This window comes from Pan paniscus, chromosome 10, assembly GCF_029289425.2.
Source record: "Pan paniscus chromosome 10, NHGRI_mPanPan1-v2.0_pri, whole genome shotgun sequence".
Classification (NCBI taxonomy): domain Eukaryota; kingdom Metazoa; phylum Chordata; class Mammalia; order Primates; family Hominidae; genus Pan; species Pan paniscus.
In genome coordinates this window covers 65633522-65655503 of record NC_073259.2, presented here as the reverse complement: position 1 = coordinate 65655503, position 21982 = coordinate 65633522, and the positions used below count along the sequence as shown (strand labels likewise).

The 21982-nt window shown below is 36.8% G+C and overlaps 1 protein-coding gene across 1 annotated transcript in view; it reads right to left on the bottom strand.

The window, feature by feature from the left end:
* Positions 1-21982, bottom strand: part of LOC117975311 (ovostatin homolog 2-like) — a 110086-nt gene that overhangs the window by 12587 nt on the left and 75517 nt on the right. The window contains 12 exon segments of the mRNA XM_055096493.1: positions 1880-2002; positions 3574-3703; positions 3949-4177; positions 4613-4718; positions 6113-6257; positions 7076-7246; positions 12959-13108; positions 13466-13661; positions 16945-17186; positions 17879-18037; positions 18379-18488; positions 19241-19361. Of these exon segments, the coding sequence (XP_054952468.1) occupies positions 1880-2002; positions 3574-3703; positions 3949-4177; positions 4613-4718; positions 6113-6257; positions 7076-7246; positions 12959-13108; positions 13466-13661; positions 16945-17186; positions 17879-18037; positions 18379-18488; positions 19241-19361 (1882 nt within the window).

Below are 21982 nucleotides of genomic sequence, written 5' to 3'. Positions count from 1 at the left end.
CATCGCAGGGGTGGGAGGCACCCCCTACGCAGGGGGGACTGAGAGCCAGACCCTCTCCCACCCCTGGCTATTAGGACCCCATCGCAGGGGGGAGGAGGCACCCCCCGCGAGTCGGGGACTGAGAGCCAGCTCCTCTTCCCCGCCTGGCTCTTAGGATCCGCGGTGGACTCACAGCCTGTTTACCATATTGCGAGTAATATCATCTCCCCCTCTGGAGATTATGAACTGTTTCACAGACGGGTGGACACCCTTGGTGTACAGAAGGTGTACACCCGTCTGTATTGGGAGTAATATCATCCTCTTCCTCCCTGAATATTAAGAACAATATCACAGGGGTGTCGCTACTCCCTGCGATATCGCGTGTCATATCCTCCTCTCCCACATTGCAATTAGAAACAATATCAGTGGGGGTGTGTCCACCTTCTCTCATATTGAAAGTAATCTCATTTTCTTCCCTCCAGGACCATGGGAACAATATTCCAGGGGGGTTTCCACTTTCTGCCATATATGTAGTCACATCACCCACTCCGCCTTGGAATATTATTAAGGACCATCTAACACGAGGGTGTATACGTCCTGCGATATTGGGAGTAAAATCAACTTCTCGGCCTCTGAATATGAGGAAGAATATCACAGGGTGGGTGTACACCTCGTGCTCTATTATGCAGAGTCATATCTGTCTATTATCGGGAGTAATATCATTTTCTCCCTTTCAGGATATTAATAACAATTTCACAGGCTGGGTGAACACAGCCGGCGGTGCTGAAATTATTATCATCCTCTCCCCCTCTTCCCCTCCTGGCTCTCAGTCCCCGCCTCACGGGTTATGTAGCGGATTATGGCAAGAAGACAAACTGCAGTTTCCTGCACAGAACAGCACAAACAATGATCCAAGCTCAGTTACAACACAATATTGGTCATCATTTGACCATGGACTTCATATCAACCCTTAGAAATGTTCCTAAAACAGGTCAGCAAAACACCAAGAAGCAATATCCTGAATGATAGGAAAATATCCTTCCTTGTGCAAATTGTTTCCACTTAAATTAATTTTTTTCAACAAATGTTAATTATATTTTTACTTTCTAAAAATTTTTAATAAAATATAGCCTCCTTGGTTAAAAATGGTGTCAAAGCTTTTCTAAAAGTTAAGGCATTACTTAACTGAATTATGATTCAGTGGCCACTGTGGCTGCCATGGATAATTCTTTTTTTTCTGTTCATCTTCAAAGAAGGGAATTCAGAATCAGGAAAAGATCTTTGGAAATTGATTAGCATATGGTTTTACTCCAAAACTAAGACCAAACACAAAGAGAAATGAAGATTTTTCTCATGGAAATAAAACTGCTTTTTTGCATTTTCAATTTGTTTCCAAGTAAGGAAAAACATGTCATTGTTTCTCATACCCCCCATTTCTCCTGTTTTCCTTCTTTTCATTTGCTTTTCCCAGTGTATAGCCCACAGAACTAGAGCGAAAGCTTTCTTTTTGGCCCGTATATAATTTGAACAGAGTATCATCAGGTGTCTAATGTACCACCAAGAGTGGTGCTTACGACAAAAATGTCGTCTAGACTTATTCTATGTTCGCTGTGTGAATGAAGATACAAATGGTCATAAATTCCTGGAACGGGAGACCTTATTTCATTCATTTCTATTTAGAGGCTTCCTAGTAGAGTGCCTGATACACAATAACTGGCCAATAAATAATTGTTGAGGAAATAAAATAAGATTAATAAGATAATAAGAATCTTATTACCAAAGATTCTTCTTCTCAGAAAGGGTTTGTTGTGATAGCTTTACTATTAATATCTCACTTGTCATAGAGTTACAGCTTCTGCATTAAACATATTGCTATTAATATCAGGCCTACATTAATCACCTGGTTGGAAGAAAAGCCTCCATGGGAATTCATCTTTGCAGTTTAGCTTTTGCTGCTCCATTCCTTCATTTGGGCAAGCACTGCTTTGTTTGGACTCAGCAACTGCAGTGATATTCACTTTACCTGGAAGACATTCCCAAATATAAATTAAATTGATCATTGGTCCCTTCTGTAATGAGAAATGACTAGAGTCTGTGAACCATGTCTTGAATTGGATTAACTAAATTCTATCATTAAGTTAATGCTTAGAACAAAATAACTTATTTCTTCTCCTTCCTAGGTATAATGTGGTATCTTCCATTTCACCTGTTCCATGATTTTAATGATTCCTTACATTAAATGATAAATTTACTTAATTAAAACTTAAGAAATTTTAGGAAAAGTAACATTTTACAAAGTTGTCTGAGTCAATTTCTTGATATTGATTGTTTATAAAGGTTACTTATGACAATATAGGCTAATAATGTCAGCGAACTAGGACTCCTAACTTCCCAAAATCAAGCAAGCATAGTAAAATATGATATAGTAGATAGGCACTGGATTGAAATAATGTCCTAGCAGGGAATCCATTGTTTTTAAACTTCCTGATTTCACATTATGTAATTAGAACTGATCACCAGTTTCCTTGCTTGTGAAAATTACAGGATTGAAAACAATCATTCTTTAAGGTTATTATTATTTACGTGACTATATGCCAATATACATAACCAATATATTGTTCTTTTTGTTGTTGTTGTTGTTGTGTTTTAGTGTTTCTCTGTCTCAGGAAGCTTGCTATTTCACTCTTAAAACTGTGTCTTCCACTTAATGTCATAAAACTATACAAGTTGGTACAGTATTCTGTCTCAATTGCCAAGGTAGGATTTTGAAGATCTTGTGCAGTAGAAATATTGAGAAACTTCAAATCTAATAGAAAAATAGTCTGAGAACAGCATCACAACTGAGCTAAAATAATCTCATAGATATATTATTTGCTATTAAAATAATACAATGAATATAGTACATTAAAGAAAATTTGAATGACCATTTTTTAAAAGTAGTGATTAAAAGTGTCACGCACATTGTATCTAGCATTCCTTGTTTACTAGAATTTTAAACTTTTTCCATTCTATGTATTTTCAATATTTCAATAGGAGACAAGTTTATTTTTCCATCTTGCAGATAGCATAGGCACTAAGACAATATTCTCAGTTTTTGATCTCAATCCAATCATTTAGTGATTTTGGTATCCCCATGGCACATCTAGTAAGTTTACAAACCTGACAATTCCCTCATTGGTCATCGTGATGGAGCAGCAATTTTCGTGAAGGTGGCCTGGGTTCATGATGGTAGGTGAAGGACCCAGCGAGAAGTCAAATAATTAAGGTGGCATTAATGATAGCATGGCCTTCATTTGGGATATGGCATATGCCAAACATATAGTCCATGATAGGTCATGCAAGTTAGCATTTATATTGTATTTTAATTACATTATGCTCTTGTAAAAATGAATGGTGGTTTTGATCTACACAGCATTAACAACCAGAAATTAGATTACTATAGAGTAGAATTTCTAATGGAGAATTTACAATAAGAATTTTAAAAATGTGAGGGAGAAAATCACGTTTGTATAGACAATTTAAGGAAAGTAAATGGAGACAATAAATATGGGCTGGTTTTCCATGAGTGACTGGTGTAGACAGATAGCTGCTTACCCAATTTCTTAGGTATAATAGTCCAGATGTTTGTTTTCCTCCCTCCAGCTTGAATAATCTCACTGCCATTGATTTTCCAGGTATGAATATTTGCTTCATAATTCTGAGACTCCTCCACTTGAACAGAAATCTAAGAAAACAATCATGGCAATGAGGATAGCACTGGAACACACATCACTATGAAACACCATGCTCAATACACTGTTTAAACTGTCACTGTGAATGAAAGCAATTGTATTTGTTTGAGGAATATGGACCTAAGTCTTATACCTTTATAGTAGCATTTTGCATTTGAGGATAAACAGAATATGGAAATATTAAGAAATATTTTAGCTTTGTTAGATTTTTGCCTCCAGATCAAACAGAACAACTCACCTCTACACATGTATTTAGGTAGCTGAAGACATTGACAATCAAATCAAATTGTTCATTTTGAACAACCGAAAAGGGCGAGGCAATTTCAATAAAGAAAGGTTGGGAGACTTCTAGAGTGGTTGTAGAGGAAATGCCAAATCCAACGTCGCCATTCACACAAAAGCCACTTGCCTCCCATTGGGTTATCGTATCAGGAATGAGGAACGAAAGATTGGCAGAGCCTGAGGAAGTGGAAGAGGTTATCGGTAAAACACATTCTTTGTCTGAACCAAGAACTTAAAATTAAGTGCAGAGCAAGCAGAAAAGTATTGACTGAAGCTCAAAAGTGAGTTATATTGTTTGGATGGGGTGTTAGATAAAAATAATGAGAGCTGGATTTTTATAAAATTTGAGTATAGAAAGGTCATTTTTCTTTAAACGTCACATTTTTTTTTAATTGGGGCAGGTTAAATCTGTCTCCATAAAATGAATAGAAGAGAAACTCTTGGTGAAGGGAAAACAATGCTAGAGAAAAAAATAAAATAAAATGTATGATAAGTACATGCAAATCAATGATACATATTTTACAAATATGGTACTGTTTTATATACCCAGGAATAAACCTGAAGAAAGAAAAAGAAAATAGCAATAAAGACACATAGGAGAGAAAATGGTTAAAACTCACTCAACACTGACGAGGTCCCACATCCATGTCTCTGGGAAGTTTGTTCTTACTGTTTGAATTATAGCCTGTTCTACATAGTCAGCATTCTCCCCTCTGATTCCACTAGCTAAAAAAAAAAAGGAAGAAGTACCTTATTCAGACCTTGGACTCTGCAAATTATGGTCTATATATTATCAGGGTGTAAGGTCTCCATAAAACACCTCACTTTCCTGTATCACAGTCACTTACTATGACTGTTTTCCTGTATCACCATACATTGCCTGTTCCCCTACACAGTCAGGTACCACATAATGACACTGTGATCAATGACAGACCACTTAGACTACAGTGGTCCCATAAAGTTAGAATGGAGCTGAAAAATTCCTACCACTTATTGACTTCAAAGCCATCATAACGTTGTAGTGCAATGCATTGGTCATGGGTTTGTGGTGATGCTGGTGTAAACAAACCTACTGCACTGCCAGTCCTATAAAAATATAGCAGACACAATTCTGTACAGTACATAATATTTGATAATGATGACTATGTTACCGGTTTTTGTGCTTACTATACTATACTGTTTACTGTTTAGAGTGTACTGTTCTTACTTATCAAAAAAATTAACTGCAAAACAGCTTCAGGCAGGTCCTTCAGGAGATGTTCCAGAAGAAGGCATTGCTATCATAGATGATGACAGCTCCATGCATGTTATTGCCCCAGAAGAACTTTCAGTGGTACAAGATGTGGAGGTAGAAGATAGTGATATTGATGATCCTGACCTTGTATAGGCCTAGATTAATGTGTGTGTTTGCATCTTCGTTTTAAACAAAAAAGTATAAAAGTTAAAGAAAATTAAAAAATAGGAAAAAGCTTATAGAATAAGAATGTAAACAAAGAAAATATATTTGTACCCTGACTCACTCAGAGTAACTTTTAACCTTGCAAGCTCCATTCACGGGAAGTGCTCTATATAAAAGTATAACTTTTTTTTATCTTGTATACCACATTTTCACTGTGCCTTTTCCATGTTTAGCAACGATTAGATACACAAATAGTTACCATCGTGGTACAACTGCCTACAGTATTCAGTATAGTCACATGCTGCGGAGGTTTGTAGCCTAGGAAAAATAGGCTGTACCACATAGCATAGGTGTGTTGCAGGCTACAGCATCTAGGTTTGCGTAAGTACACTCTATGATGTTCGCACAACAATATCACCTAACAATGCATTTTTCAGAACAAATTCTCCATCACTAAGTGAAGCATGATTGTATTTCTGACATTGCATTTTATCAATAAAAATAAACTACATCTCACATCTGAAGCTAATTTCTTGTTATAGCCAACAGCATGTCTAGTCTGTCTTATTCTGCTTTATCCAACTATAGGATGTCTAATTGTAGCCAAAAACATGGCATAATTCACATATAAAATTCCAAAATTGTATCGTTTATCCCAAATACACTAAATTCCACAAAGCGGTTTGGTCATCCCCCAACAAAAAAATGTAAGATTACCTACATGCAATTCTAGACGGAACACTATGCATTGGACCATCATTTTCTGTTTCTAGATAAAGCGGCTTAGGGAGTGGCAGCCTTCTCTCCATCACACATACTTCTGGTTTTCGGTAATGGAGATTGGTAAAGACTTTTAGACCCATGTTCTTTAAAGAAACAAACAACAAAAATATTGTTCATTCTTTTCATGCAAGAACTATAAAAGGCCTATTATTTATATTGCAAAGATAAATGGATCATAAGTATCCATATTTTCTGTGTTAACAAAGGTCTGAGAAGTTACAAGTCAACTTACCTCTATTTGACTTATGGAAAATCCCTAATTTAGAGAAAAAATTATAATCACTATGATTTATCTAGCACTTATTATGTGCTAGCATTTTTCTAAGTATTTTCCATTATTCTCCATTTCATCCTAAGTGGAAAATACTTATGAGATCAGCACTATCATTACCCTAATTAACATCAAACACACACACACACACACACACACACACACACACACACGGCACACTCAGTAAATTAAAGAACTGGAACCTGATAAAGTCTGTCTGATTCAATACCCCTTTTCTTACACACTTGTGATGTTAATTATAAAGATTATTTCATGGAAGGCTCAGCATGTCTCATTAATGGCCTAGGGATATCTGGAGTCCACACTCTCTTAGCCTCTTGATTTGATTATCTTTGCATAAAATTTATTGTATTAATTGGAGACTGTCTCATTTTTGTAAGTGAGGTTTTGTAATTATAGCTACATGATTTATTTTCAGCAGAAAATTTTAAAATCAGCAAAATTAATATCTCCTTTTTATAAGAACAATTTCTATGTACTCTATTGGCAGATTACAGACACAAATCTCAAAGTATAGGAAGAAAACTACATAATTAAGAAAACATTAATATGCATTATGAATACTAAAAATTGCGATGAAATATTTTCCAAAATCCTTAGTGATCTTACTCTGACAATATTATAGATATCTCCATCCCCATAGTTGCTTACAGGTGTGTAATATAAACCATTGTAGAACATATCCCTCTGAGGAATGCAAGGGTCTTCCTTGCCATCATCAAGATTGAGGCCATGGTAGAAATAACCATATGGCTCTATACTTGGAACCATGTTATACACCTATGAGAAAAAACATTTCGCCATAATTTTCAGCACTTCTTTTAAAATTACAAAATTGGCAAATTGTCTACTGTACCATTTATTCTTGTTCTTTTCTTTAAGAGCACGGCCATCATATTTAATCCAGTATTTTCACATAAGCTCTTCCTTTCGAAAGAACAAACCAGTTTTGTTTTAGACAACTGATGTCATGTTCACAGAATTTCTCAGCTTGGGCGCAGGATTTAAGAGAGAATGTAAGAAAGCAATGCCTGACTATTGATTAATCCAAGGCCCATTGTACAGACAATCAATTATAATGCTAGAATTTCTAAGTCTGGAGAATAATCTTAGCTGCCTGATTTTAAATCTTCTTACATGATCTTCTGAAGAAAACATAAAATCAACAAAGAGAACAAGTAAGGATACTCATGACTAATATCTTTAACATTACTACAATACAGAGAATACCATGATCTTCAAATTATTTCTTAGTAGAGAAACAAACACCAAATGCCAAGAGAGCTTCTACTGCTATTGCAGAGGGAAGGCTTAAGAGACTGCAGAGAAAAAGAGAGCAGAATGGCATGGAGAAATGAGAAGAAACACACACCAAGTCAACTCCAGGTAAGAGAAAGTCTAGCATTGTTAAAAATACAAATCATAGTTTTCGGACTCAACAGTTCCCAGTACAGCACACAGGGAAAGGGCTTGGACTGAATGGGCCTGGAAGTGGAAGCTTCCAAAAAACATGGCTAAGGGGAAATAATCAGATCACAAGAAGAGGTATGCAGATCCTTGGAGACAGGGAATTTAAAAAAGGAAAGGATGTCATAGGATAAAATAACTCCCTCTACCCTCATTTCCATCACCATCATTTTAAAAATAATGCATTTTACTAAAAAAAAAAAAAATAGAAAGGGCGCTCTTCACCTATGAACACCCTGCACAAAATATCAAGAACTAGAAAAAATCAACTCCATACAAAGCTGCTGTAAGAGAAAATAGGAAATGCAAACCAAAACATTTCAGCTAATGAAACTTCTCCACTAAAGTCACTAAGTAAATAAATAAGTAAACAAAGAAAAGCCATACCAAAATAATTTAACATGAGTGAAATATTCTCAAGCATGTATTTGAGGTATTTAAAAGGCACCATGAGTCAGAAATTCAATTAAGAAAATACAGAAATTGACAAAACCCAAGAAGAAATAAAATGAGGCTTTACTGAACTCAGGAAAACTAGACAAAATTATATCATAAATAAACTCTAAAGTACAAGGACATCAAGAGAAAATTGTTCAGAGAAAACTTTAAAAGCAGCATAGAGGAAAAACAAAAGAACAAAACTGAAAAAGAATGAATTAAAACAGGTCACAAAGTGATTGAATTGGAAAGCAGGCAAGGAAGATCCAACAAATGTACAGAGATTTTTTTAGAGCAAAAAAAATGGAAAGACTAATATTTACAATTATAATTCAGGGGAACTATCTGAAAATAAAAGAAGATTTGAGTTTACATATTGCATGACTCCACTGTGTACCTGGCAAAACTTCTACAGAATAACACATTCTTACTGAAACTATTAGATTAAAGTATAAAGGGGAAAAAACATTCAAGGCCTTCAGACATAAAGATAAAGTAGCCCATAATGGAAAATGAATTAAACTAATGTCAGCACTATTAAAAGCCATATTCAAAGCAAGTCAATAGTAAGGTAGCATTTCAAAAAATTTTTAAATGTATAAACCAAAGATTTAATATACAAATACCTGTCTTTCATTTATTAAGGCTTTAGAAAAAATAATTCTGAATATGAAAATGTCAGAGAATTCTATACTTATGTGATATCCTGAGGACTCTAGTAGAGAATGCACTTTTTAAAATTATTTATTTATTTATTTCTGAGACAGGTTCTCATTCTCTTGCCCAGGCTGAAGCTCAGTGGTATGATAATGGCTCACAGCAGCCTCGATCTCCCAGGCTCAAGCAATCTTCCCGCCCCAGCCTCCTGGAGAATGAGCTTTATGTAACCAAAAGATGACTCAGGAAATTAGTAAGACTTGATGAACAGGAGAAACAATACAGAATGTAAACATTATATATTCTGACAAAAAAGGAAAGATGCAACAATAAAATGAGAGAAGAGGGAGAGAAAAGTGGAAACTAGAGATTACTGACTGTTGTGTAGGTAGCAGTTAAGACTCAAAGATTAAAAATAACTGACTAGATTTTTTTTTTTTTTTAAATGGAGTCTCGCTCTGTCGCCCAGGCTGGAGTGCGGTGGCGCGATCTCGGCTCACTGCAAGCTCTGCCTCCCAGGTTCACGCCATTCTCCTGCCTCAGTCTCCTGAGTAGCTGGGACTACAGGCACCCGCCACCATGCCCGGCTAATTTTTTAATATTTTTAGTAGAGACGCGGTTTAACCGTGTTAGCGAGGATGGTCTCGATCTCCTGACCTCATGATCCACCCGCCTTGGCCTCCCAAAGTCCTGGGATTACAGGCGTGAGCCACCGCGCCCGGCCATAACTGACTAGATATTAAGGTTAAGCAAGAAAAAATGAGATTAGGATATTAGGATATTATAAAATATGTAAATATAAAAATAACCACTAAAATAAAAATTCAAGCTAGCCTGAATACTCAAAGAAGCTTTAAGCAAGATAACAACAAACAAACAAACATAAAAGCTAAAGAAATAACGTAGCTTTAAATACAATACAGAATCATAAGAAAAATAGTATGATAGAGCTGAGGCCTAACACATACATCATATCAATAGAGTGAACAGACTTTATTCTCCTTTAGAAGACAAAGATATGCATATTTAAAACAAAACACAATGCTGTACTTCATACAAAAAACAAGTGAAGTGCATATTTCAAAAGGTGAAATCCAAAGGAAAAGTAAAGGAAAATAATAAGAATGCAAAGGCTGCAATCCTCCTGTTATCGGAAATCGTAGAAGTAAGGCCAAAAGACATCAAACAAGATAGAGAAGAATACTTACTGCTAAAAGCTGCAATTCATAATAAAGGCACAACAGTTATGATTATCTATGCAGAAACTACAGAAGATGCAAGAAGAAACAGAGCACTATTTGTAGGGTATTTTAACACATCACTCAGCAGAAGAAGGTTAATAAATTTTACAAAATAAGTAAGAATACAAAGGATCAAAATAATCCAACCTCGTGGATAGAAAACAAACTGATAATAGAGACTATATCTTCTCAACACATGAGATATATTCGCAAAAACTCATTATATATTTGGGCACAAAAATATACCGGTGGAAATATTGCTGGCCATGAAGATATAGAACTTGAAATTTAAAAGAAAACTCTAAAATAAATTCCTTTTTATATGAAAATTATAAAGTACTCCAGTAAGTAAATTTTCAGTGAAAGGGTTAATACAAACAGAAATTACGGAATTTCTGAAAAATAAAAATGGTGCAATTGCTATGTATCAGGATCTATGAGATACTTCAAAAGTAGAAATCATGGAAAAACTTATAGGCTTAAAAACACCTAGCCCAATAAAATAAATTAATGAAAATGAAGTAAATTTCTAAGTGAAAAAGCTAAAAATAACAACAAAATACAGCACCAGTAAGGAAATAATAAAGATAAAAATAGAAATTAATGTGATGGAGTAGCAAAAAACCTCACATCATATTACATCACATTAATAAATTAAAATTATATGTTTTTGGAAAACTTGGCAAAATAGGTAAACCACTAACTAATCTAACAAGGAAGAAAAAGTAGCTATCTGCTTAGGAACAAAAGAAAAACAACTTCTTCCATGACTCAGTTTTCAGCCTCATTTTTTGTCTTTTTAGCATCGTGAATTGGGGTCCGGAGTTGTTTGTATTTTTCTTTCACAATAGACTGATGTATGTAACCTAGTCTCAAATGATTCAGAAAAAACTGAAATGCCATAAACTCTGTGTGTGTGTGTGTGTGTGTGTGTGTGTATGTGTGTGTGTGTGTGTAGGGGTGGAGAGAGTGAGAAAGAGAAAACAAGTATGGCGAAATGTTCACAAACTGGTGAATCAGGCCAAGGGTACATGGGAGTTCTCTGTGTAATTCTTGCACTTTTAAAAATTATTTAAAACTAAAAACTAAGCTTACATAAGATAGTACAAAAAATAACATAAACTTATAGAATATAAATTGGAATTCACTCATTTATAGAACTTCACTTGATTTATACTATTAATATAGCTATCAATAATAAACAAGGACAACCTCTTTTGGCTCTGATATATTCTGAGACCCCTGAAAAATGCCTCTAGAATTTTCTTTTTGAGGTCCCTTGATGGTCTTTTCTTGAGGCAGTTTTCCTAAGATATTGCCACCTCCAACTGTAGAAAGAATGAGCAGAAGCTATTTACTCTGAATCCATGAAACTCTCAAGGGAAAAAAAAGGTGTGTGTGTGTGTGTGTGTACATATATATGTATATAAACATATATATAAACATATATATGTTTATATACATATATATGTACACACACACACACATATATATATATACATATTCCTTTTTTTTCTTTGAGACAGGGTCTTGCTCTGTCACCCAGGATGGAGGGTAGTGGCACGATCTTGGTTCACTGCAACCTCTGCCCCCGCCAGGGCTCAAGTGATCCTCCCATGTCAATCTCCCAAGTTTCTGAGATCACAGGTGCACACCACTGTGCCCTGCTCATTTTTTATATTTTCGGGGGAGACAGAGTCTCATCATGTTGTGCAGGCTGGTCTCGACCTCGTGAGCACAAACCATCTGCCCGCCTTGGCCTCCCAAAGTGCTGGGATTACAGGCGTGAGCACAGCACATGGCCATATTCCATATTTATAGATAAATTTATCCTTTATTTGTTGATGCCCCCTCAGATTCTGAAAGCTTCTAACTAAAAGTATTCTTGCTCCCTGTAATAGAAAACTTAAATGTATTTATGTTTTGCATTGAGAAAAATATGTTTTATATAATGATCCATAGTTATTCAATATTATTACTGAATTCTATAATTTTATACTTAAAACTGGGCTTACTACAGAATGTTGAAAGCAAAATACAAAACTATTTTTTGGTGAGATCTCAAGTTTGCAAAATATATATGCCTTCAGAAAAGAGACTTGAAAAATTACAGCAAAACTATAAAGATGCCTAAGTGTTAGGACTATAAATGATTTTAAAGATTTCCTTCTTTATGTCTTTGTATACTTTGCACAAAGTATACAATTTAAATTAGATTTAAATATGATCATACATTTCAATAGTTATTTATAGGTAATTGTGTTAGAAATAAACGGAAAATATCCAACAATTGTTAAGCAAAATAAATTGGATGTGAACTTCTGGAATTCCAGGTCTGGAAATGTTTAAGAAAATACAATATCCATTTATAGATAATAACTTTACACTGAATCCAAGCATATCCTTGAACATAGAGATTTCATTTTATTCCAAGTTTCCACTTCTGTCATTACACCTATGATTTTTTAAAATCACAGTTGTAAAATTCCTAAACTGTTATAATTATCTATCAAATTCTGTATTGTTATAAGCATGTTCTTAGGATAGCCAAGAAAAATAAGTATATAATCCATGAAGGAACAAAGGAAGAAAACATTCAATATTTTCAACATGTTCAAGACATCATCTGAAGGATAAGACTTCTGGTAGTCCAGAGAAACATGAAAAACGAGGAAGTCAGAGAGCTTACACTTTCAGCTGACAGCTGTTGTTCAGATTTCAGTAGAAGGACGTTCCTATCCACAGCCCCGAGGGCACACAATAAGTCAGGGGCCGCTTGAAGATAGAGACTAGCATTGGAACCAGGTAAGCCCTGCTCGTTAGAGAACTTTATGTTAACCTAAAGTAGAGAAAAAAAAAGAGATGAGAGTAGAGACCATTTTATGTAAAGATGATCTGAATACATTTAATCTCTCCTGAATAAATCCTTATAGATTTCTATGCGGTATTTCCCTTGCCCACTCTCACCCTCAGCTTTCTTTGCAGGAGACCCCCTTCACCACCCTGCTGCCGTCTCAGGATTGGCACTGCTGCCAAGGATCATGCATTGTGTTTGGTGATTCTCACATCCCCTAATAATTCAATTATGCCAGCACTGAGTGTGAGTTTCCCACGTGAAGGTGATAGCAGTCAGGCGAGAAGACAGCAGGGAGCAAACTGTTCCCACTTCTCAGGCCAGAAATAGGAGAAACATCACCTTGTGTTTAAAGCACTTGTCAACCTGGAATCTGACACTGTCAGCCACAATTTCCCCACTGGGGTGAAGGGTGTAGACAAACACGATGGCTGCAGGAGCCAGATCAGCACTGATGCTGATTGGGAACGAGAAGTTTCCATTCCAGGCTGTGTAAATAGGAGATGAAGAGATACGATGCTGAAAGTTTCCTGAATCACTGGTACACTTAGATAAAAGAGAATGGCTCATGGACAGAAAGAGTAAATTGGGCCCTGTTTTCAAGACAAATAAATCAAATAATAGGAAGTACATATACAAATAAAGAAGACTGCATAATTTAGATAATAACAATACTGGGATTTGTACACCACTTTTCTTTTTTTTATTTATTATTTATTATTATTATTATTCTTTAAGTTTTAGGGTACATGTGCACAATGTGCAGGTTAGTTACATATGTATACGTGTGCCATGCTGGTACGCTGCACCCACTAACTCGTCATCTAGCCTTAGGTATATCTCCCAATGCTATCCCTCCCCCATCCCCCCACCCCACAACAGTCCCCAGAGTGTGATGTTCCCCTTCCTGTGTCCATGTGTTCTCACCGTTCAATTCCCACCTATGAGTGAGAATATGCGGTTGTACACCACTTTTCTAATGTACTCAATGATCTGACAATAAAAGAAACAGGTAGAACTCTCCTTCATCAAGACATTTAGTAGCTTCCCTCAGGCTGTGCTAACTATTCCCTTCATCCACAAATTGAAATAAGTGCTCGTTCTAACTTCTTTTCACTATATATATATACACATACATATATACACACATATATATACACACACACATATGTTTGACTATATATAAATATATTTTCTTTTTTTTTTTTTTTTTTTTGAGACGGAGTCTCGCTCTGTCGCCCAGGCTGGAGTGCAGTGGCGCGATCTCGGCTTACTGCAAGCTCCGCCTCCCGGGTTCACGCCATTCTCCTGCCTCAGCCTCCCGAGTAGCTGGGACTACAGGCGCCCGCTACCACGCCCGGCTAATTTTTTGTATTTTTAGTAGAGACGGGGTTTCACCGTGTTAGCCAGGATGGTCTCGATCTCCTGACCTCGTGATCCGCCCGCCTCGGCCTCCCAAAGTGCTGGGATTACAGGCGTGAGCCACCGCGCCCGGCCAATATATTTTCTTAATATATATAATTCCCATATATATAATGTCTATATATCCTTAACAAGAAAAAATGAAGTTAGAGCACATATTTTAAAATGAATACATTATGTATACCTTTGTTTCTGATTTCCTTTTGTCCACTGAGTAAGATAGCTCCTTTTACCATCATCTGTGTGGAACAAAGAAAACATAACATGCAATATATTATCTGATGTCATCATATTCTCATATTGTGATTAGGTAATTCATTACTTAATGGTAATTCTGTTCCATAAGATAGAGTAGCTTCCACAAGCAAATATTAAAAATAGACTTTGCAGGGAGGGAGGTGGGGGGTCAACCCCCCGCCCGGCCAGCCGCCCCGTCCGGGAGGTGAGGGGCGCTTCTGCCCGGCCGCCCCTACTGGGAAGTGAGGAGCTCCTCTGCCCGGCCACCACCCCATCTGGGAGGTGTACTCAACAGCTCATTGAGAACGGGCCATGAAGACAGTGGCGGTTTTGGGGAATAGAAAGGGGGGAAAGGTGGGGAAAAGATTGAGAAATCGGATGGTTGCCGTGTCTGTGTAGAAAGAGGTAGACATGGGAGACTTTTCATTTTGTTCCGTACTAAGAAAAATTCTTCTGCCTTGGGATCCTGTTGATCTGTGACCTTACCCCCAACCCTGTGCTCTCTGAAACATGTGCTGTATCCACTCAGGGTTGAATGGATTAAGGGCGGTGCAAGATGTGCTTTGTTAAACAGATGCTTGAAGGCAGCATGTTCGTTAAGAGTCATCACCACTCCCTAATCTCAAGTACCCAGGGACACAAACACTGCGGAAGGCCGCAGGGTCCTCTGCCTCGGAAAACCAGAGAACTTTGTTCACTTGTTTATCTGCTGACCTTCCCTCCACTATTGTCCTGTGACCCTGCCAAATCCCCCTCAGCGAGAAACACCCAAGAATGATCAATAAAAAATAAAATAAAATAAAATAAAATAAAGAAAATGAAAAAATAAAAAAAAATAAAAAAAAATAAAAATAGACTTTGCATAAGTTGGAAAAGAGCAGAGAAAGTGACTAAAACTGATTGAGATTCTATCATGTACTGGAAACTTTGTGAACTATGTGCAATGCACTGTGCAAAGTGGCACATAAAGCTCTGAAATTGTCAAGGCTGTCCAGTTTCAAATACGCCTTCACCTGCTCATTAACTTTGTGACTTAAAACATGATGTTTTACCTGTTTGCCTCTGTTCCATTATCTGTAAAATGGAGATATCTATAAGGCTAATTAAATGAGTTAACACATATACAATCCTTATAACAGTGCCTGACACAGAACACTTACCCTAAGAGGTAAGTCTTATAATCTCCAATTACACTGTACACCTGAGGAAGCCAAGGGTTAGAGTTCAAACAATCCGTCCAAGATGCACTAACTTGCATGCTAACTAGGAGAGGGTGGGGGATTCAAGTTAATGTCTTAATTTCCAGGTCTGTGTCTTATCACTCTTCAACAGGCCTTAGAGCAGAAGGCCCCAGTCCCCAGGCTGTGTACCGGTAGGTACCTGTCCATGGCCTGTCAGGTACTAGGCCACACAGCAGGAGGTGAGCAGTGCGGTGAGCAAGCATTACCACCTGAGCTCCTGTCAGATCAGCAGTGGTATTAGATTCTCATAGGAGCACAAGCCCTGGTGTGAACTGCACATGTGAGGGATCTAGGTTGTGCGCTCCTTATGAGAATCTAATGCCTAAAAATCTGTCACTGTCTCCCATCACCACCAGATAGGACCATCTAGCTGCAGGAAAACAAGCACAGGGTTCTTACTGATTCCACATTATGGTGAGTAAGTAATAATAATAGAAATAAAGTGAACAATAAATGTAATATGCTTGAATCATCCTGAAGCCATCCCACCATCCCCACCCCATCTGTGGAAAAACTGTCTTCCATGAAGCCAGTCCCTGGTGCCACAAAGGTTGGGGGCTCCTCCTTAGAAAGACAAAATGGACAGAACCAAGAGAATAAAGCCCTTTTACTGCTTATCAAAATAAGCTTTCCACCTTACTTTCTGGCATCTGCCCAATATTTTACTATTACAGAGTGTCATAAATACTTGATATGAGTTACATTTGAATGCTTAAACAAGTGGACTCTGAACAGCAAGTTCTTCAACCTTAGGGAAACTTTAATTGCCTTAGATCGTTCTATGTGTTTGTTGTTAATGGATCGAACAGTATTCACCAGCAAAGTGAGAAGGCTGCCCTTACTCTGGTCACTGTGGCATGACTGATGCATGCTTTCTAAGCTGTGCTGGGCTAAGCAGACGTGCAATTGAACAGAACCCACTGACTGAGACTCACCAAATAGAAGAACTTTACATTGGAATCATCCTCATATGCTTCACTGTTTAGGGAGTAATGCACAGTAACAACCTTCTGTTGATTACATTCAAGCTGCTTTGGTTCTGGAACAATCTTCAGGAAGCTGTTGGTTCAGGAGTAAAAGCGTGAGACTAAGAAGTGAGCATCCAAGTACTGAGGCGTCAACCAGCTGGGAAGATAGCAGCTCTTAGGTCGAACATATGTGGCCTGAGATGACAAAAGAAAGTGAAGGGTCTTAGTATCATGACATCCGAAGACAGTTGTTACTGAGAATGGAGGCTTCTCAACTCTCCAGAGTAGGGAGGAATCTCAGCTTGTGGCTGACGTTTTAATGTTAAGTTATTGGAATCAAAATAATAATAGCACTCTGCTCTTTGTATACAAAACGTGACCATGAAAGATTGTGTAAATATTTCATTAGACTGATGGTGAATTGTTATGTTTTTTACTCTTTAATTGAAGCCACAGAATTGGGTTTCAGTTCTGTTTCTTTCAGCTACATGTGAACATTGACAAATTATTTAACTGCAAAATTCTGTTTAAGCAGCAGAAAATAAACAGAAAGTATAGGATCTCCCCTATCTATGCATGAAATGATCTGAGTAAGAAAGTCAAATCATCCTCATGAGCTACTTCTTGTTTCCTAGAGGAAAATATTAGTTGTTAGCAAATTGATAACAATCGTGATAGACTTTTAGCTTCCCATCCTCTTGAACAAGTATTCTCATGTATTATTTAGTGAACAAGCAAATTTATAAAATAAGTTACATTTTAAATTTTCTTTAAAATATATTCTGTATACAAGCTATCTTTTGAGATATTCCTAATGTTTAACATTTCTGATATCCAAATCCTCTGTGGGATGTCTAATGGTCTTCTTCTGTTCTTTGATGTCTTACTTTTAGGTTGAACTCTGGATCAAATATGTCTGAAGTGTCAATGGAAAATTGAGCTTCGCCATTCTCATCTGTAGTGTAATTTCCTATAAATTCATCACTGAGCTCCAGTTGCAACAACTTGTTCACCATAGGTACATTATTGGGATCCGAAAATTTAAGCTGTACAAGAAAAGAATAATTAATATGACTTAAAACACAAAATGTTTACATTTTTACAGAGAAATAGTTTTCTACTCATAAATGTGATCCCTAGTCATTTTCCTAAATTCCAACAGACAGAAAGATGCTCTATTAAATACATAGATATATAATATAAAGTATGGAAAAAACGATACTGTTATCTATTGCTTCTTTCAATCTAGGACACTTTCTAGCACCTCAGACAGAGTAGGGCTTAAAATGTATTACAAAAGTAGGAAAAAAGTGACCAGAAATTTTCAAAGGTCAATCTATGATCCAAGAAAATGAAATGGAAGCATGTATTCTTTAGTCAAACCTACAGTTCCAAAATAAGAAATCCCTCTTCTATAGAAAGTATCCATGTTCTCAAAGTTTACAGTTCCAAGCAATTGAGTGATAAAAACTGAGGTCTTCTCACTGATCTGCATACCTGTAAGGAATGATGAACACAGCAGAGTGAAAATGTCTAAGTTACCATCCACAGCAATATAAATGTGACCAGCTTGCCCAGTGTGAATAGCATCATGATATTGATCAAGTATGCTTATATAGAGCACTTTACAATGGCATAATCACAAACTCCTTTTTAAATAACAAGAAATAATTAGTAGTTAAATCTGATTTTCCCACTCCAAATTAAATAATTAATCTCTTTCTCCCTTCTTTCTGTTTTTTTTTTTTTTTTTTTTTTGAGACTGAGTCTTGATGTGTCACCCAGGCTGGAGGCTGGAGTGCAATAGTGCAATCTCAGCTCACTGCAACCTCCGCCTCCCGGGTTCAAGCGATTCTCCTGCCTCAGCCTCCCGAGTAGCTGGGATTACAGGCATTCACCATCATGCCCGGCTAATTTTTTGTATTTTTGTAGAGACAGGGTTTCACCATGCTGGCCAGGCTGATTTTGAACTCCTGACCTCAGGTGATCCACCTGCCTTGGCCTCCCAAAGTGCTGGGATTACAGGCGTGAGCCACCGTGCCCGGCCTCTTCTTTCATTCTTTTAACAAATACTTATTGAACACTCACTTTGTGCAATTTTGTAAATTTTTCAGTAATAATTTTTGCACTTGCAACTATTCCCAGTTGTATTAAATTAGAAATAATCTGAATTTTGTACTTAGTGCTAACTCAACAAGCTTCTCCCAGTAAGTTGCCATACATATATCCCCAGGTCGTCCAAAAAATACAGTAATTACCTGTCCCAGATTCTGTAACAATTACAGCGACATGAAATGTCATGAACAATCCCGAACGGTAGAGTTGGAAGACTTTTCTATTTACAATTTGAGAAACACAACCATTTTCCAACTGAAAAATAAAGAGAAGGTATAATTAAAATGTTAGAGATCCAAGAGGTTTTTTTAAGTGTCTTTTAAAATATGGTTTTTGCACAAATATATTAACATCCCCACCCCGTGCCACGGCTCTACCTCATAAACTTGTTGAAATGGCCAAAGAATTAAAGGAGGAGTAGGAGGAGGCAAATATTTACATCAGCATTTTAAATAAGGGAAGGAGGTAATCTGTATTTTACAGATTTCAAGGAAATTCTCCTGGAAACACTGTAGATGAGAAAAGATTAAAGGATGGAAATGAAGCTGAATGGTATTGTGAAAGGAAAGTAAATCTCAGGAGCCCAACATCCCTAAGCTAAAGGGAAAGGGCAAGCTGGGAACAGCTGGGCAAATCTGTCTCCCATTTTATTCCCAAATAAGGTAGCTACAAAGATAAAAACTATATACCTCCCTCACAATTTGCCCACAAGGAAATTCTCTGTGGGCCTCAAGAACTTTTCCTTAAAACAGTTCTTTGGAAATTCACCCTGGCAATATAAATTCATAGCTTATCTTTACAGGCGTGGGACAAAAGACAGATTCAGTCATCCCTCTGCTTACCTGAGGCAAATACGTATCTGATTTATCTGATTGCTTCCTCTGCCTAATAGTTTATGTAAAAATGCAGATTTACTGAGCCACACTAAGGCATAAGTGACTATTCCTCTATCCTCCTCTCACATGTAATTTGTGTATTCAGTGAAAGGCTGATCAAAGACAAAGACTTATTCTTTTTTTTTTTTTTTTGAGATAGAGTCTTGCTCTGTCACTAGGGCTGGGGTGAAATAGCCCAATCTTGACTCACTGCAACCTCCGCCTCCCAGGTTCAAGCGATTCTCCTGCATCAGTCTCTCGAGTAGCTGGGATTACAGACACCTGCCACCACGCCCGGCTAATTTTTGTATTTTTAGTAGAGATGGGGTTTCTCCATGTTGGTCAGGCTGGTCTCGATCTCCTGACCTCACGTGATCTGCCCGCCTCGGCCTCCCAAAGTGCTGGGATTACAGCTGTGAATCACTGCACCTGGCCTCAAAGACTTCTTCTTTATGCAACTGTTTGTCTCTTATCTACCTATGACCTGGAAACCCCCTTAGTTTGGATTGTCCTGCCTTTCTGGACTGAACCAATGTACATCTTACACATATTTGTTGATGTCTCACATCTCCCTGAAATGTATAAAAGCAAGCTGTACCCCAACCACCTTGGGCACATGTTGGTAGGACCTCTGGAGGCTGTCATAGGTACATCCTTCACCTTGGCAACATAAGCTTTGCAAATTGATTGACATCTGTCTCAGATACTTTTGGTTCACGGTGTTTTCAGAGGAAGAAATTCTAATCATCTAGAAAGGCACTAAAACAGATGGAACAGAAGCGCTCAGCACATGTGTAACAACAAAACAAACACTTTTTAAGGTATATTGCTTATTTAAAATAACAAAAAAAATCTATAGTTAATCTATCATCAGTAATGTCAATAATTAGAGAAATATAAATTTAGTTATATTTTACAACACAGTGTTTATTCCAGATTTAAAATGTTATAAGGATATATCAGTTTATTTGATACTCAAAACTACTACATGAGCTAGGTACTGTTATTATCTTACTATATAGATGCAGAAACTAAACTAGGTCCATCATGTAACCTGTCCAAGATCTCACAGCTAAGAGACGGTGGTGCTGAGGAGCTGCTCTGGCTCCAGAGTATGTGCTTCTCAATCTTAAATTAACAGCTATTACATCAACAACAAAAGCAAATTTACTTGTCTAATGATAATATAGTCAAATTAAAATGAAATCATAGAAAGTGATCAAAAGAATCTTAATTATTTCGAAAATAAGAGAAAAGCCTTTTTTCAGGAATCCTTGAAACAAAGAGAATACATAAAGTAAACCAATAAGAATCCAGATATTAGAGTAACGAAAAAATACTTTGCATCAAAGTCAATGGTATTCAGCTGTAGTTAAGAAGAAATGTAAAACATTGAATGTGCTTATTACTAAAAGAAACAGCTAATATATTTTTTCAACCCCAACAAAATCAACTACAAATATTAGAAAAAAGAATTAATAAGATGAAAGAGAAAATAAATTATTTAGGAACACAAAATAATATAAGAAAGAAAATAGTAAAAATAAGAACCAATAAAATAGATGAAACTTTCGTGGGCATGATTTAGGACAAAGAGTGAGAGAGAACAAAATTGGGAGATAGGTGCTAACACAACACAGCCCACATCTGGAAGAAAAATTCCCATTTTAGAACATCATTGGAAGTGAACTTTATGTCTATTAGAAAATTGTAAACAATCTTAAGAGCATACTTAGATAGCCACATGTACAACACAGGGGCCAGTGAGATCTTTTTTCTAAGGCTGGAAACCCAGGAACATAAGGAAGGTGGGTATGTCAAAAATATGACAAAGTAAATGAGTTGCCTATTTAAATAACAGGCTTGAAAAAAAATGCTTGGAGGATGGAAGGCAGTACTTACAATGAAAGTTTCCATTTCACATGAACAGAAAAACATGGGTAATTAAGAGTTCTTAAATCCAAATTGAAAACAAAAATATGAAAAGTTGCTCAAACTAAA